Source organism: Scylla paramamosain, chromosome 15 (assembly GCF_035594125.1).
Source record: "Scylla paramamosain isolate STU-SP2022 chromosome 15, ASM3559412v1, whole genome shotgun sequence".
Taxonomy (NCBI): Eukaryota; Metazoa; Arthropoda; class Malacostraca; order Decapoda; family Portunidae; genus Scylla; species Scylla paramamosain.
Window position 1 is genome coordinate 20,103,731 of NC_087165.1, and position 19,781 is coordinate 20,123,511.

Here is a 19,781-nt window from a genome sequence, read left to right on the forward strand (position 1 = left end):
ATATATATATATACTATTACATTCTTCTACAGTATATGAACAATTGGGGTCTGGGACAATTTTATCGCTGGGACGATTATTTTTAACGATTGCCTGTGATAAAATCGTCCCTGGGACGATTCTGTCGCCAGCGCCGCTTGCTTCACAGCACTGGCATCGACTACTAGCATTTAATTTACTAGAATATAACCAAGGGAAACCAAGTCCTAGAATCGTAATCTAGTGTGGAAGGAATAACTCCAAATCCCTGCTAGAAAATCAAACCTTTTGGTAATAAATAAAACAAACACTTTTCAGCACACTGAAATAGTGTTTAATTTTTGGTTGCATATAAATGTATCAGTTTCATTATTTATGCGATATAATGGAATAAATATATTGGATGTGTGGTTCTATCAATATGCTTTGAAAATTTCTCAACTACTATGAGAAACTCTTAAAAACTCTCCTTCCTTTACCAAAAGACCTTGGTTTATCATGTACTGTATGACCGCATCTGGAGATGGTGGATCACCGTGCTCTTCATGGCGCTCACCAGAGACAAACAGGAGGTTGTAAATGTTAGTGAAGTTGTGTGTTTTCATCTTTGCGTCTGGTCCGTCATACTTTGAGTCTCGCAGGAAAGCCAGGAATTTATTGCTCCACTGAGCTAGAGTGTTGCTGGGGACTTCCATGGTGTAGACGCTGAAAAAAATAAATAAATAAACAAATAAATAAATAATAATGAAAATAAAAATAAATAGATAAAAATAAATAAATAAATAAAAAATTCTCCATTAAGGAAGTAACATGCCCATCTGACAACCAACCTACGGCCTTGAGAATCACACGTGTACAACTTGTGATTGCTAGCCTTATCCCCAAGAATGTTGACTGTAGACATCATATGTAATCATACCGTTCTAATAGGTGTTTTCCCGTTGTTGTTGCAGAATCTGTCAAACTATCATTATAATAATAAAAGCACAATTGAAAAATCCCAGTAACTCCCACTAGAGCATGTTAAGAATAATCAAAATATGCCGAAACGTTTGAGAATCCCGTGGTTTGTTTACAGTAAGAACAAACAACCCACAAGTCTTGCCGTGAAAATATTATAGACTCACAGTAATGCTCACACGCACTACCGGTCACTCTGCTGCTTATTTCATAGTATGTGATTAGATATGATCTTGAGTGAGAGCAGTATCAGTCAATGAAGAAATTCAAAACCTTCCCTACCCTGATAGCGCCGCAGCCAGGAGTCGGCTGCTAAGGGAAACAAGCCACCAGGACAGCTATTGGCACGCCACCGCCCACAACACAGCGCAGCCACCTCACGTGTTATCAGCAGGCTTGATAGTTGCTACACTCTGCCATATCCACAAGAAGAGTTGGCGGTTTGGAACATTATCCTCTCAGAACCTATAGGTACGAGTCGGGTTCCCATGGATTTTTTTTCCCCCCTTCCTTATCGATGGTACATACTTTTTGCTTAATTGTCGCTATAGGAGCCTGTAAACGTTCTTGAAAATTTCAATACCTAACTTTTATTTCACCTCTCTATATGTAGCTGATATGAGACGCTGAAACGTACTTATAAAAAGGCTGATAATTTAATGATTTCAGCGATATTATTATTTTTACCTACTTATATTTACTAATATTATCTACGTCACTGGATCGCTACCCCCCCCCCTCTTAATATGCAATACCAAACAGCGGTTTCCTTTAAGTTCATTAGGGCACACGTATAATAACGCACGGAACAAATCACTGCCGTCACTGCAATAGTGTTTAAGCTACATGTCATTCCCTCAGCCGAGTCCTGTACACAGCAAAAACTGTCATGAGTGGAAACATTATCTTGGTTAGCACTTCTCTAGTAGCTTATTATTTTTGGTCAAATACCAACACCGTTGAATTGTTAGAACAAGTCTTAATACAGACTTGTACTTGACTTCCTCTCTGAAGAAGGAATGTCTCCTCTTTCATTGATGTTACTGTATATGTAATTTATTATAATTTACTCATTTTCATTTTCAGGTACCGTATTTAGCACTTAGTATTTTAATATTTTACTGGTTTTCCGTTTCAAGGTGTGTAAGTTACTGTGACCCGATGGAGTGGCATGCCTGCTGGGTACAGCAGCCACCTCCACACTGACTCAAGTACTCATAATCCCACTAATTCTATGCCATGGATGAGAAAGACTATTATTTTCTACAATTTATTTAAAGTTACAAAATATACAAATATAAATCCCTGGGTCAAAGACTTGATTAGGACAAGTTTACAATGCTTCAGCCCGTTAACTCAACATTACGGGTATAGTCATAGTCGCAAGTTATATAATAGTGTACCACTCATTTCTACTGTGTTTAGTTTTCACTCGGTCCTAAGTCCTCTGACCTGCTGAGAATTTATCTACATTAAGGTTTTGTAATGAGTTTGTCAGCAGATAAGGAGACGAGGAAAATGGCAAAACAGTGGGAGTGTAAACATCTATTTCGACTATGACTATACTGCACACGACACAATGCAGCCCCTCTCCACTTTACAAAGGAATATCAGGCCATGTTAACCTGGCACTGGATGAGTTAAAACACACTTGGTGGCACTTCAAACTTACTGCTCGATTGGAGAGGGGATGTTATGTTCCCATGCTCGCCTCCTGTTCGGTTGTAGCATTCAGAAGGGATGGAAGACGTCTAGAGATGGAAGACGTCTATGACTTATTTACATATGCATGTATATGGAAAAGCATGCTATGAATTATATATATATATATATATATATATATATATATATATATATATATATATATATATATATATATATATATATATATATATATATATATTGTATGTATGCATTATACACATTCGTGATGAGATGAGTGACATGGTGTATTATACAGTGAGTAATGAAAGTAATGACGGGTGAGAGTAGTGACATTGTAAGTACATGTAGAGTAGCAACATCTTTCTTTCCAAAAATTTTTTCTACATAAATGCCTTACCATGTTACCGAAACTGGCATATAAACAAGATAGAGTGAAGACACTGCTTGGCACAATGCAACGTGTTACCATTACCCTTAAGTTCTTTAGGTACCACAGCTTTATAAATGAAGAAAAGAACAATGAGGACGGAAGCCCAGTACATAAACCCTGATAAATCTATCCCCAAACAGCAGACATACCCTTATATTTCTCCGCAGTAGCCCTTCATCCACTCAGGCACCAGTTTCTTTCTCTCTTAGGCATCACACGAGTCTTGGTCTTACAGTGCACGTAAAGGGTGCCTGATGAGAGGCCAGTTCCTGCACCTCATCAGCCTGGTAGCTGACAAGTATACCGGTGGTAACGACAAACGGTTGGCTCATACCTTACGAAATTTATCTGGGATAAATGCTGTAACAAACTGATGTTTCGAAGCAAAATTGCATAGACTGAGATTTTCAGGATGGCCGTCCAGCTGTGACCTGGCCATAGCCCTTAGCCCTACCATGGGCCTCCTGCCGAATAAAGTGCCTACCTCACACAAGACATTCCAGGAAACGTTATCAAGTCATACAATTCCGCACTAGGCATTTACCAAAGACCACCGTTACTACACCACCTGAAAGTGGTCGACGTGGTCCCTTCCGCCTTGCAGCGACTCAGCTGCTGAGCACATTTTCGTCGAGGCATCACGGGCGGCAACATCGCTCCATCGTGTACCCAGAGAGTAGATTCAACACTCCGGGATCGGATGAGGAAGGATCCCGATGCAGGGTGAGCTTGATGAGCGTCTTGGCATCTACTCGAGGATCAGCCACCACTTGAGCCAGCCTGCAAACACACGGCTACTGTATATTCCTTACATATGCTTCAGCCTGTAACACAACTACTTCTTACTCCACAAATGTCAGAAGTGGTCAAGATCATATCAAGTCTTACCTTTTGCACGTATCGTTGTCCCTAAGGTAAAGGTCGACAACAGCACCGCGAAGGCCGTTGGGTCGTTGAGCACACAGCCTCAGCACGTCATGCGCAGCCCTGTGCCGGTGGGAGGAATTTTACTGACACGCACTGGAAATTCCACTCCAGGATATCATTGTTACCCTTTTAATATAGTTCCAATACTTATTCACGCAAAAATGTATAAGGCTTGCGATTGGAATCAAACTCATAAAAAAAAAATCAATAGCTACACTGCTGGCACAAAATAGTTAAGTGAAACTTTAGTTCTTCGCACGGCAGATACGATACTATAATCACAGAAGCGTCCTTACTTCAGTAGAGTAGGGCGAGGCAACATGACGGCATGACATGTGAGATAGCGCTCCACCCCGCGACGCAGCACACTCTGTAGCTTTGCCATCACCAGCAAGGCCTCCTGCGTCTCCACTTCCTCTGCAAAGCACGTACAACAATGGTTGCATTAACTCTACCTTATCAGCGGACACAGGACAGCAGGCGCACACCTTGTGTAAAATAAAAGGCAACCTTAATTCAGAGAGAGAGAGAGAGAGAGAGAGAGAGAGAGAGAGAGAGAGAGAGAGAGAGAGAGAGAGAGAGAGAGAGAGAGAGAGAGAGAAACTTTCTCATTCCCTTCATTCTCGTACAAAGCTAACACATAATCACTGCCACAAGAGCAGGACTTCACCTAAGGATGAAAGGCTACCCTTTACATGAGACCACTTATCCCCAGTACCCCAGGACAGTATAAATAAGCCAAGACCTGCAAGCGCGCCGCTGAGTCATGCCTCGCCCGCTGGTGTCGTCCCAAGTTCTGGCGACAGTGACGGACGTGACGTCACACCACCTTGAACACGCACTGAACGATGGAGCTGAAAGTAAGACTACTAACAATATTCTGGGCCTCACGAGTCCACCCCCAAGGGTGACTTAAGTCTCCCCGAATGGGGAAGACCTTGACTAACAACTGCATTCGGCTGAAGCCAAGGTGCAACGTGCTCGTTGTACAAGCATAATGAACTGCATTACACATTGAAGGATTGAATCGTCATTCATCACACACACACACACACACACACACACACACACACACCTTGTCTACGACTACAAACAGGTAAATAAACATTTACTATGAAAGCAGCAGCTGGACAATAATAGGATCACGGACAGCCGCCTCATCAAGTCTGTCACCTGCTCACCACACCACCGCCAACTGGAGAGTCTGGAAGCTGAGCTGTGGATACATCACCCATCCCCAATGCCTTACTTATTTATTGACAATTAACTACTCTGGTGTTCGAAGTATTAGGCTTTCCAAATACATAAGTTTTCATTATTATTATCAACTCCAGCTCAGCTGCAACTGCATTTTTATTACTACTACACACAGTCTGGTGCCGGTATAGGAAACTTCCACCATCAGGTAAATGTAGGCGCGAGTCTCCAACGTTAACATACATGTATTCACGAAAACAACAACTTAATGGTATGGAATATGAAACTGCACAAATGTATCATTAATTTTCAATAGTATCTTAATTAATTTTAATTTCCTTTAATTTTAGGTTTTCATTGCTGTACGAAATGGTGATACTACATAAACATTCATCTGCAGCCTCATGGAGGTCAGACGTCATTCTAGCATCACTGTATTGATTAGTGTAAAAGGAGACCAACACACACCATCACTCTCTTGGTCTCCATTCCGCCACTCTCATACATCTGGCAACGGTTCGCAGCACGGAATTTTCCACAGGAGCCTACAAACCTTTCCTTGAAGCAACACTGTATATTGATGAAACAAGGAGACAACGGTGCATTGTAAGTGCCCTGCAGTGGCCTCCTATGGGTAGAATCCCCTGAGCGATAGATCATGCTTCAACAGGAACTTCTATGGAACTTGCCACACACGATTCTAACTGTTTTCTCGCTAATACTATGATACACAGTAATACTACAAGCAAGTGCACATGTTAGCACATAAAACTGTGTGTCGTTACAGTTCAAGTCATTAATCCATCTGGCGGAAGCAGTGTCGGCGATTTCTCTTAAGGCGCCTGCAACGGATGCTGCATTACATTGTAGATGTAACATTTCTTACGTAGCATTATTCCCTTCCCCCTTTACCCACATGACTGTGAACGCTGTTGACATCATCGAACAGGAAATGTTCAACACATCCTCGATGAGTCTTATAAACAATACGGACCTTGAGTGTACAGATATGCAAGAGGCGACAGTCGAGAACGCGGATATCGTTCTCCCATCCAAACAAAAGTATCCAAGGTATTCAATTAGCAATTTTGATATGCATAAAAATCAAATTGACAAGTGTGTGTGTGTGTGTGTGTGTTTGTGTGTGTGTGTGTGTGACACTCCCTGGCTTCCCGCCCGTAAAGCCATGCTTGCAGTTATCACTCACAATATGATAACCTGTTTAACTGAACGGTAGCTACAAATGACGCCAGTCCCTACGTATCATTAAATCAAATAATAATACTATGGAAAGAATGGAGGAACACATCAGTTATTAGTTTTGCTGATGAATGGTGAAAATAATTTTGCTGGCGCCGCTCAGCAACTGGAGCTGAGGAGAGAGAGAGAGAGAGAGAGAGAGAGAGAGAGAGAGAGAGAGAGAGAGAGAGAGAGAGAGAGAGAGAGAGAGAGAGAGAGAGAGAGAGTTTAGTCTATTGACAAATAAAAGATGGAGACAAGCTGTTTGCGAATCCAGCGACTGGCAACCCTGTCCTAGTAGGGACGGTGTTGGAACGAGAAGCTCACTTCCGTACCTTCTAGCATCGCTTACATATAGGTTGTGCTCTTAGCAACATCGATTACATACAGTGATCTTTCCATAAAACCAACCGGTCTTCTCTTCCTGCTTCTGTGGGAAACTGAATCTATGTTCTGAAGAAGTTAACGTTACCACAAAGACAAAAACACCCGGCAAACTTCACTGAGAAGAGGCCACGATCATCAAGCAGTGTGGGGTCTCTCTCTCTCTCTCTCTCTCTCTCTCTCTCTCTCTCTCTCTCTCTCTCTCTCTCTCTCTCTCTCTCTCTAAGACCTCTAAAATAGCTCATAATCACTCTTCCCACATTAGCCTACCTACGATAAACAAGTATAAGCGAGCCAACCCAAACAACATTCTGGCACATCAACTGCGAGCGCACAGCCGCACGGTGTACACACACACACACACACACACACGCGCGCGCACACACACACCAGCCATAGTAAAGAAGTGTAAGAAGTGTTAATTCCACGACAGATTATATACTGTGATCTAACCTTCCTAATTTTATACCACAAATGTTGATATGCAATGAGAGAGAGAGAGAGAGAGAGAGAGAGAGAGAGAGAGAGAGAGAGAGAGAGAGAGAGAGAGAGAGAGAGAGAGAGAGAGAGAGAGAGAGGTGGGGGGGGCTTATGTAGAGAAGCAATCAATGATATCGACCTAAATGTACTCAAGACTTGTTTGTCGATAACCTATGCATTCACAAACCAGTCTCTTTTTTCCTTCCCTCCCCTGGGGCAGCCTCTCCAGTCAGCCGACGCCTACGCTCACGGCTACAAAACTGGTAACTGAAATAAAAAGACCCTGTTTAATGTCAATGTCATCTCAGGTGCCTTGTAGCCCAATTAAAGCAACAATGAATTAATGTAATATATTTTTTTCTTAATGTTCTCTTCTGATCACTGCAGAATCATAAACTAAGACTAAAAAAAATTCTCTCTCTCTCTCTCTCTCTCAAGAACAGTTTACAATGTTCTTTTCTATTTATTTTCTTTTTTTTTTTTTACCTTGTTAGGATCGAGATATTTTCGTAATAGTAATGCAGAATCACTGTTAGATCACGAAAACGTTCTTGAAAATCCAAATAATTCCCATTAAAGCTTGTTTAAAGTCGCCGAGATGAGATTGAAATGTTTAAGAATGTGGTCACAGCTTTATCAGTATTAACATTCATGCGTTGGTCTTGATGTCCATGTTAATTTCAAAGATTATATTCCCATCGGCACACTGGAACTCCATATTCGTACTGGCCAGCAGTGCCTACGTGTTGGCTTTCTCCTGCATCACTGATAAGATCCTTGCGCAAAATGTTAGAGGTAATGGCTGTGCCTAGATGCTAACGTTACTCCGGTGCTTTCCTTATTCGCTTGCTATACTACGTGTGTGTGTGTGTGTTACGAACAGGGTCTGAGGTACTATGTTAATTCGCATTATGATTCTTTATCTAGTTGAAGTACATTCTCACCTCTATCACCTATCCGTGTGTGTGCGTGTGTGTGAGAGACGGAAGGAACCTCTGCCAAAACCGGAATTATGGCTAAGTCCACCTAACAACCAGCCTTGAGATACCAATGCACGACAGGCAAAACATCACCCTCCCAACCTTGAAATCGTATCGGTGAAAATCAAGAAAATTAATGTGGCGCTGTGCCTTCGCGCGCGTTCACTACATCCATGCCAACTCTGCCCAAGCGGCGGCGGCGGCGGCGGCGGCGGCGGCGGCGGCGGCACCACCACCACCACCACTCAGTGTCATGCGTTATATCTGTGTTGGCGCCAAGGCGGGACGGCGCCACCCGAAGGACCCGACGCTAATATTAGAGAGAGAGAGAGAGAGAGAGAGAGAGAGAGAGAGAGAGAGAGAGAGAGAGAGAGAGAGAGAGAGAATCACTACGGTCTCCAATATCACATGTAGGCCTCATGACCGTAAGCTGTATAGCTCGATCGATAAGACCTTTCACACACCACACACCCCACCATATTGCTAAATGAGACCAGTAACTGCTCACTACTCAGTGAAAACCGTTGTGTCTGACTGGTTTACAAATTTGTTACAAGGAAGATGTTAAACCACTGATTGAACGACCAGTGATTGTGTGTGTGTGTGAGTGTGTGTGTGTGAGGGGGAAGGGCACTCAAACACTATCGGCATAGATAATGTTCGCTGCTTTACAATTACGATTTGTATCATATCCAAGGACAAGAGGCACTGCTTGAATTCGTCTTAAGTAAACAAGTGTGCGTGTTCTCCCCCCTGTTTCCCCCCTCTCTTGACATACTATTGACGAAAAACTTCTGGTCACGTACGCCACACTCAGACAAACTAAGACATCTACATCATCAAACATTTGAAGCAGTGCAGAGGAAGATGACTAAAATGATTCAGGGACTAAGAGAATTACCGTATAAAGAGAGACTAAAACAATTCAACCTTCATTCACTGGGGACAAGATACAGGCCTTTAAATGAGTAGAAGGAATTAACAAAGGTGATATAAGTGACGTTCTCATATTAATCAATCAGGACAGAACTCGAGGTAACGGATATAAACTACATAAATAAGCTTAGGTTTGGGAAAGAGATTGGTAGGAACTGGCTTACAAAGAGTGGTGGACGATTCGAATAGGTTTAGCAGTCATGTGGTCAGCGCCAACACGCTAGAGAGTTTGAAGAGAAGGTTGGATGATTAAACGGATAGGGAAGACAGCTGGTAATAGGAAGGTTGACAAGGACGGGAGAAAGTGTTCATTAATAAAGGAGGTGTCCAGTGTAGGTCAACCGGCCTTTTGCAGTGCCCTTTTTTTTATGTTCTTAAACATATACATACGTACACTATCGCAAATTCTAAACGAGCTTCAATCACGACGAGAAAACTTAACACTGCAATACTGAATTAAGGAGCTGCTTTGTGTTGGTCAAGTATGTAACATGTTATATCAATTTGTGGAAAACTTAGAATGAATGATCAGGTTGGGAAAATCATCAAAACCTGCAAATATTCTTTCGTAACTAATCGTCCACGCACTTGGCTTTATCACACTGTTTACAACACGCATGTGACAGAAACACAAATTGCAGGTGGTCGGAATTTTTGGCGCCATCCTGATGAGTTAACCTTGCATGAAACACAAGTGTCGGATGTCAAGTGTGTGTGTGTGTGTGTGTGTGTGTGTGTGTGTGTGTGTGTGTGTGTGTGTGTGTGTGTGTGTGTGTGTGTGTGATTAGTTCGTTACAAATCGGACAGTCCAGCAACATAAAATCACCTCTTGTCACCTTTTGCGTTGTTATTTTAGCACCGGTGTTGATGCTGGCTGGCACTTCCTCGGCCTCATGCTATGTGCCAAGTGGGCGGGTGATCCTCAGCCATGTTTTATGCTTTGTTTGTGAAGTGCCACGAGGATACGTCAGCGTGATGTGAGGGAGGAGTGTTTATGAAGGCGGCGGGGGTACAATGTTTGGGAGTAATGTGTGGGAAGCATTGGAAAATTCCTGGCCTTTGTTTCATATGATACGTGTGTTAGTTTCCTTTTTATGTGCTCAGAAACCAGTGTGTGCCTCTCTGCTCTACAGAGCTATGCTTAAGTAGTTTTAATTAACTCTGACTGCTAACTGGCATATCTTTCCTCTTGAAAACATCTTTTATTTGTTTCATATGTTTTACAACTACCTCAACATTAAAAAGACTAGAAATTGGAACATCTATTCTTTTAATCTTTTCTTCTTTCTTGTAGTGCTTGTAAAAAATGCAGTGTTTCTAGTTTTGTTAATTGTTTTATATCACAGTGAAAGGACTGAGCATGCTAAATTATCATATTTTGATAATCAGCAGATACAAATATGATGTCGTTTGGACGAGGTGTATCTAAGGTTTAGACCTTCCAAACTTCCCGCCAAACATCGAACATAGATGCCGCACCATCACCTTGAGGTAACATCCAAGGCTGACAACCGGCACCTATTCACTGCTGAGTGAACAGGGGCACAAATATGTAGACACCATCTTTTCCATCCCGCCTGTCCTTGTTTGTCTCTCTCTCTCGACCATGAAGTGCTATACTATACTATATGAATAAGGAAGCTTCAAGTTTAGACAACCTTGCTGATTCGCACCAGCCTTCTTTTATCCCTTCCTTGTGAATCCTGTTGCACACAAGGACGAATACAACTAAATCCACGCGTGGCTTCCGTGGACCGCCTGCACTCCACTCGTTTGTGTTGTTTGGATGTCTCTGTACAGTCAAGGTCGAAAGTCTAGTAATGTGCCACACAGCCTGCCTCTGCGTCTAGGGTTTCTCCTTAATCCAAGCAACATAAAGATACTGTGAGTGCGGGAGGTTTCTCGACTTCTGACAACAACTCTACCAAGTTACTCAACTGTCCCGAACTTTCATGACGCGATGCATGTAAATAATTTGTGATTAAAATAGTTAACACTGAAAAAAAAAAAATCGATTTGCTTTTGTCTTCTTTATACTGTGCCACTACTGCCTGATCTTAAGGATAAATAATAATAATGATATACCAACAACTATAACAGTATTAAAAACACTACCAACAATGATAATAACATGCATTATTATTTTTCAGATCATACCACGGTTATAATTATCAAAACAATTCATAACCACGCACACAAAGCACGCACGAACTTTGTAAAAAAAAAAAAATAAATAAATAAATAAATATATAAAAAAAAAATATATAGAACTGTGACATAGAATCATTTTTATGCGTGAACGGAAGTAGGTCGCTGTTACGCTGTGTTGCGCTGAGTTGTGTTGCCATGGTTCAGCTTAACGCACACCCTGCCTATCGTCCTCCACGTGTCAGTGACCGCGACATCTCGGCGCCACAACAGCCTCCGCAGTCACTCACAACACCAAATAAACAAACCACGTGTCGCGTCCACACAGTGAAAAACAAAATCTCGCGGGCAAATTATATTCAAGAGGAAGATCTGTGGCTGCCTGAATGTTTATGAGAAATGTTTTTACAAGCCCTTACGTACTTATTGGTAAATAACATATACCAATATTATTAAGCTGATTTTGGTAGAGTCCACCACCTCAAGTGGCCAGTCCTGTGGTGATGCAGTAAAAAAAAAAAAAAAAAAAAAAACATTTACGAGATCTTCACAACACCCTCCCCAAACCTAAGGTAGTGTGGAGGCCATGGCACTACGTAATTATGAACACATCCCCTCCACCTCGTCCTTACGTCAAATTCATATCACCTTCCGCTATACAGCTACATAATATTATTCCCACTTTGCCATGTCTCCCGTCAACAAATGTGCACACGTCATTATCCCCTCATCTAGGAAAACTAATAATAAAGATTATTAATCTGTCAACTGCTTCCATGCGCACACAAGAATATTTAGGGCAGGCTATTGATCGGGTTTGTTCCAGAGGGGCTAATCGATTAAAAGCATTCTTATAATTCGATTAAACTTATAATTCAATCTCGCAAGTAAGCTAAATAATTTAATTGTATTATTGCAAAGAAGTGATTTATTCACTATACCACTCATTTTATTGGAAAATTTGCACAGTAATACTAAGCACAACGCAGAGATAACTTTTGTTTTCTGGTCTGGAGCCTGCCTTACTGAATCAAACTGGTTACTCCAACCTACTCTAAGCGCAAGCGTAGGGTGCAACACTGAACAGACGCTTCAGTAAAGAATGCCAGCATCGTGTTTAAAATAGTTTTTTTTTTTTTTGTTCATGTAAGACTGGGGTGTTTGACGGTAGCAGGGTTTAGTTATAGGAGTATTTGTTTATTTTATTTTATTTTCCTTCAGATACCTCAGACACACACACACACACAACTCGCAAGAGATAAACAAGATAAGAGCGACATCTGAAAGAAAAGAGAGAGAGAAAAAAATACTCCTATAAGTAAACCAAGCTACCATCAAACATATTAACTTTTTAACGAGCAACCAGTCAACAAAAAAATACACACAAAGGAAGCAGTCCCAGTCTTACGTGAAAAGATCCGACTATTTTAAACTTGGGATAAACACGAAGCTGGCATTCTTAACTAAAGCGTCTGTTTACACTGCTGCACCCTTTGCTTGCCATTGAGGTACGTTGCAATAACCAGTTTGATTCAGTAAGGCAGACTCCAGACTAGAAAACAAAAGCTATCTCTACGTAATTTCACAGTTGCCTTATCAGGCTGATAACTGATTTGAAGTGTTTAGTAAAGCTATCAGGGCTATCAAAGGTTGTTACTTCAAGGCAGGGCAGTGGTCTATCTTGTGTTCGTAAACGCTTTGTCCTCTCATCAGGACTATTTTCACGCCCAAGACGATCCACAGGATTCTCTGGTTCTCTGATGAGGGCAAGTTTTCAAGAGCTAAATAGACTTAGTTGGACTTGGAGTTTTTTTTTTATTATTATTATTGTTAGCGCAGAATTCTATGCTTTATTGTCGCAAAAACCATAGAGAACCCTGTGAGCTATCAATGGGTGTTGAGAGAGAGAGAGAGAGAGAGAGAGAGAGAGAGAGAGAGAGAGAGAGAGAGAGAGAGAGAGAGAGAGAGAGAGAGAAAAGGGGAATGGACTACCTATCCACCTATGAGAACATGTAACCTATATATCTCTTCCTGGCAGCCGTTGGTAACTAAACACAAACCAAAGACTGATGGAAGGAGGAGAGCAAGAGCGTGGTTGGGCATTAAACTTTGGGGTTTACGACGCACATTGATGTTTCAGTCGCCTCACCTTGAACACACATCCTCTGCCATGCTTCATTATTTCACGGCTTACCTTGTTTTTAGGAAGTGTACGTGTATAGATCCCCAGCATAACAAGTACCCATATCTCTAAAGCAGCGGTTCTCAAAACTTTATAGGATATATACAATCTTTTTTAGCTTAGTGCGTTAATCTCCTATACTCCTATCACTAAGAGGTGGCTCTGTTTATTTATTTTTATTTATTTATTTATCTTTTTTTTTGGACTACAATCCCATAATGAGCCCTCTAAATACATGATTTTATTGTTTTGGTGCAGAGTGCTGATCAACCTCTCGTATCAAAGTTGTCTAGAAATTATCTTGTCTTAAAACCCATTGATTAGTGATTAAAAAAAATAAATAATAGTAATAATAATAATAATAATAATAATAAAAAAACCGTCAGCAAACATGAAGAACTACGGTGACACTGGATTTTAGGTTACCAACAAATTTTGATATTTTCTGGTGGCAATGATGGATTAATTTTAACCTTCATTTCTTGCGCGCGCGCGCACGCACGCACGCACGCACGCACGCGCGCACACACAAACAAACAAACACACACACACACACAGAAACAATAACAGAAACTTACGCCTTTCCGGTGTTTACTATACATCTCTCCCCATTCAACCTTTTGCAAGCTGGGCCCCCCAAAGCTGCTTCAAAGCAGTTCGGGCCCTCTTCTTCCCTGTGCCACCCACCCAACACCCTCCCCAACTATACCACCATAGATAGTTAGAATCAGATAAATCAATAAATATCCCTTGGCTATGCATAACAGCTGCACCTCTTTTGTACTAATAGCCAATAGCTGCACCTCCTTTGTACTAATAGCCAGTGATTCCGTGATTTTCTTCCCCTCCCGTCCTTTGCTCGCGCCCCCTGGTTGAGAACCACTTCTCTAGCATATTAACGAATACAAGTCACAACGGTGCCAGGTGATGCGTTTCCAACTCATATAAGATGGAACTGGTAAATTTGCAGTCTCGTCCAATACTCCCCCTCGATTCTCCCTAACCTACTGAATCCCCTTCCCATACAGCAAATTAACCTAACATTTTGTAACCTAACAGGGGAGGGCTTCGCCCCCATCCCTGGACTCCGCCGAAAGGTGAACTTATTAATTTCCGACAGGGTAAAATGGGGGTAGAAATGTTCCAAACCGTGAGATGTAGACCCTGCCAAGGGCTAGAGTTATGTATAGTGTAATGGTTAAAACAACAATAAAACCAGGGAACTTTTATACGATTCACCTATGGGTGTCACAAGGCTAGGGCCTCGTTGCAGGTGAAAGGCGGTGACGATGAAACTGGCTCTATTACGTGGTTTAGACTTTTCAAAACGCCAGTCGGGCATAACGATGGGCAACTATGTGGTTTAATAATTGGAAAGTGGATCGCATAAACTCTAGTTAATCTTTGTGTGAACATAATATCTAGATTTACACCCGTTTGTCTTACTTAGGCAACGTCAGTTTATTGTACTAGACGTTGCGTCGCTCGATACTTTCTAACTTAAAACACTGCTGCCACGTAAAACCTTTAAACTCATTAACAAGAATAATAGCAACGACATTCATGACATGCAAAACGGACAACATAAATAATAGTTTCCTATGCAAGAGCAACAGACAGGTGTAGTTTGTAACAAAACCAAACGCTTGAATGACAGTGGGTTGTATGTATATACCTTCTTCCGTGATGGACGAGAGGGAGATGGAGGAGTCCTGGATGACCGGAGGCATGTTGACTTGAGGTTCCGTGGTGACAGGCAGCGAACTGTCCTACGCTGGTGACGCCGCTAATCCAAATGACTGATTAGCTTTATAGTTTAATTATACCAATGAAAAGTTTCTGTCCAACGTTTAACTTCTCACGAATGCTCTCCAGTCTTCCTATATTTTCAAAACGATTGGAAAGTTCATGTTACATAAGATTACGTGACGTGCGACTCAAGTAAGCGTCACAAGTTAAAGGCACTAGCTCCTCTCGGTACAACGGACAACACAACACTGGTGGTGCGTCCTCAGTGGCCTGTTTATATATCAACAAATACTGGTGCGCGTCCTCCCACCGGCCTCAACGTTGCCATTCACGACCTTTCTGAAGGAATTTTCCTCACGTTGTTGTGTTTCCCTTATCATATTTCATGACAGCTGTTGTGTTCGCTGTGGACATAAACATGACAATCAATGGTGTGCTGATATGAAACCATGAGGGCAGTTTCACAGTGGTGCGATCATAAGGTGGCAGAAAGTTGCTTTATGTATATGTAATCACGTAGCCGTGTACGAAGAAAATAATAACAATAATCCAGTACGAGTCGCCAGCACTTGAATAAAAGCCTCGATTAGTATTATACAGCAACTACAAACTACACCATTTGACGAGCTTCTTGCTTTGACGTCGTCTAGCGGTGAATATTGCCAGTGTCTCCAGACAGTGACAGTAATATAGCTGCCATTCAGTGTTTTTTTTTTTTTTTTTTTTTTTTTTTACAACGAAAATAGGTACACTAAATTGACCTGGTTGGTTCACTGATTCATAAACACAACATACGTACAATTTAATTTTGTTGATACAGTAGATCATGCAAGTACACGTGCCAATAAAATAAAGGAACTCTCTTAAACATTGCATCCTTTTCTTATTACTGAACATGTCATTCGCCGGCAGCTCAAAGGAACATAATACGTGATACTCATACCATCAAAGAATTATATACTTATGAGATATAATTAGAGATTAAGATAAATTAATTTACCTTTTTGAAAATAACCTGCAGTTTGTAATACTACACTACGACTGTAACTGAAAGTTAAAAGGCACTGTATACGCGTTATTATTTAAATCCAGCTGCAATGTCTGCTATTATTATTATTATTATTAGTAGTAGTAGTAGTAGTAGTAGTAAAGTATTATTATTATTATTGGCCTGTGTCAACATCGCATCCGAGGTGAAAGTGAGCAAGGCTATGAAGGAGGAGAAGGTCACGTGCCACACTATCGCCTCGTGATCCTGAAGGTCGCAAACATGCGTAGGTCTTGGTAGGAGGTTTCTTCCACATTTTGTATGTAGTACGTACTATATCACAAGGGCTGATAATTTTTGGTGTTGGCTAAGTATTTACTCTCTCACTATTCGTTGCTGAAATGCAAAATCTGACGCACAACAATCCTAAAATACATATACGTAAGTGCACTGTATCGTAAGCACATGCCCAAACCCTGATAAGAACAGATTTTACTTTTTAGACTTTGCCTGCGTATGGTCACCCGTCTATGCTGTGATTGTGTGACGCAATGACAATATGCAGTTTTTTTTTTTTTTTCCGGTGTGATTCTACCTTTTAGATGACTGGCACTAGAAAATATTGTATTATAATCCATAAGAGGCCCGGTCAGTTTCCCCTCCGGATACTTTTCCCTCAGACATTCTCGCCCCTGACAGATTCCTTCTTAGATATATTCCCCCCAGTTTCCCTGTGAACATTTCCACCAGTGACCGAAACTAATGCTCTATTTTGAGGTTCTGTGTTGTGATGCAAACCACTAATCGAAACTGATCGAAAATATGTATGCTGATGCAAAACACTGATCTATGAAAGTGAGATTTTATCACTTTTTACCATCCAGTAAAAAAAAAAAAATAAATAAATAAATAAATAAATATATATATATATATATATATATATATATATATATATATATATATATATATATATATATATATATATATATATATATATATATATATATATATATACACTTGGATTACTGACACAGTTTTATCTGCCAAATAATTTTCAATGCTAAATAAAACAGCGAAAATAAGATTTAAAGAGTTCTTGTCCCATACAAATAAATTTGTTCTCGACACCGATTGTCTCGCCGCAGTTATTCCATTTGAAATATAAATAATTAAGGGGAAACTGTCCAGAGGTGAAAATTTGCGGAGGGGGAAAAGTTCATCAGGGGGTCTAAATCAGGTGGGGGGGGAACATACGGGGGTGGGGGGAAGGTAAAGAGGGAAAAATGTCTTTCACTCAGGTAGGTCTAAACACCGAGAGAGAACTTATTTACGACGTACACATTTCTTAGAAGACAAGGCCAACAGAGGCTATTCTTAAATCATCATAGGAGCTGCGCAGGGCAGCGGAAATCCGAATTCCCAAAGCGACCAAGGCCTAAACGCTCAGTACAGAACACACACACACACACACACACACACACACACACACACACACACACACACACATATATATATATATATATATATATATATATATATATATATATATATATATATATATATATATATATATATATATATATATATATAATAAATTTAAAAAATACATTTTTATCGACATTAGCTTCAAACGGAACGAAGGAAAGTAAGAAAGTGGGATAATTATCAAAACTGACTAAATAAAGAACTTGAAAACATGGGCTCATTCACGTTGAATGGGTTACAGAGAACCAAACCGTCAACAAAGATTGTTACCTTGAGGTATTAAAAAAAAAGTCCAAGGAGAGGATGAGGATGAAGAGACCGTAGCAGTGAAAAAGTGGAGAATAATGGTTTCTCCATGACAGTGCCCTATGTCATAAGTCAACGCTGTTGACAACCTGCAGGCACGCCATTTTTTTCTTTAAGTATATGAAAATAGTCTTTATAAGCGAACAAAGCATTTCAATATATAGACAGTTCATTATAAATAGATAGATAAAAATCTATGAATGAGTGTTAGCTACATAGCAAGATACGTTTATACAGCCAAGAGCTAGTAGGTGCTCATGAATCCGGTGCCACGAAGCTTAGAAGTGTAAAACGAAATAAACTTTATTAAACAAGTCGTGATAAAGCACTTTCAAGGCCGTCTAGGACAGGATGCCAACAAGCCACCGCATTCTCAAACATTCCGGTGTTTTGTCTTGACCACTTTAATATTCTAGTGAAAGTAAATTGAATATGTTTTCAAGGTCTGGAGTTTTTAGAAGGACGCAGCATCATCAACGAAAAAAAAAAAAAAACGAGAACCTTACAGTACATAAATTCTTTCTGTGGTCTTTGAAAATAGCAAAACCACTCTTCCTTTAAATGCTCACAAAATCAATGTACCTCATTTACGTAGTTCTTGTTTCCTTTAATAAGCCTCATTTTCGACAACAGAAAAAAAAAAAAGTTTTCCATAATCACGCAAATGTTTCATCGGTAATCGTGCGGCGACAAACTGAAAAAAGAAAACTACTACTACTACTACTACTGATAAACGAAACCATGGACTGTCCTGTTGGTAATGTACTGTTGCAGCATGTGGGCTGGCGTGCTTCGGTAAACTAAACCCACGAACCAAGCCTTGCCAAAGCTCCACACCTTTGGCTCTTCCGCTATCTACATGAACGTCAGGAAAAAAAAAAAAATAAATAAATAAATAATAATAATAATAATAGTAATAAAATAACTATGTTGCAAAATAAGCTTACTAATTGTTGCCTTTTACCACATGCGGATGAAGAATACAGACTGCATCATTATTATTATTACCATTATTATCCAATTGTTTCTCTTGATCTGCACACACACACACACACACACACACACACACACACACACACCGTAAGAAGAAAAGTTATTGTTTTTTTTTTTTTATGAGGATCAGAAGCTATGAATAAACCTACCTAATGCAATAAGATGTGGTAATGCAGTACGTAAGGCGGCAGGCGATGGTATGACAAAGGAAGGAAGCGTGACGCGAGTCTTTCGTAACGTGGATTTCACGGATCCGTGCCTCCCACGTTATCTGGGTAGTATGACTTATTAGGGAAAGTGGGGCAACTCTTAGGGTTTTATATGTTTTCATAATGTTCCTAGTTGACATAAGTCCCAATTTGTCTGGGCACCCCTGAGTTCTGTTATGGACAATGGAGAAATCCATAACAAGCTGCTCATGGTGGGCTTGGATGTGGGAAGCTGTGGCGTGAGATGGCTGACTCCAGTTCTGATTGAGATGACTCAGCCTAACCAGTCACTGAGCACTATGCAGTTGTTGTTAATATAACAACACAGATCTCTGTTATCGCGAACTGTTATGATCATTATTATTCCAATATGTTTCTCAACTCTCCCTTTATTAGAATGTTTGTTGTTGGCTGTTTCTTTTGTTTTGAACTCAAAATTTGTCAAGTTTCTTGACAAATAGCAGGGTCATGAGGACTAAGCTGCAGTGAGTCCATGACAATTATATGGCTCAGGACGACCATTATGATTAACATTGTGCCAGAC

The 19,781-nt window shown here is 40.6% G+C and overlaps 2 protein-coding genes across 2 annotated transcripts in view; one reads left to right on the top strand and one right to left on the bottom strand.

Annotated features, from left to right (window-relative positions):
* LOC135107602 (uncharacterized) overlaps positions 1–19,781 on the top strand; it is a 42,444-nt gene that overhangs the window by 812 nt on the left and 21,851 nt on the right. The window lies entirely within an intron of this gene.
* Positions 2,196–15,519, bottom strand: LOC135107601 (DNA damage-inducible transcript 4-like protein). Its single transcript, XM_064017628.1, has 4 exons — positions 15,183–15,519; positions 4,258–4,378; positions 3,923–4,021; positions 2,196–3,814 (listed from the first exon to the last, which is right to left on the bottom strand). The coding sequence occupies exons 1-4, from the start codon at positions 15,235–15,237 to the stop codon at positions 3,673–3,675; spliced, it is 417 nt and encodes a 138-aa protein (XP_063873698.1). The 5' UTR covers positions 15,238–15,519; the 3' UTR covers positions 2,196–3,672.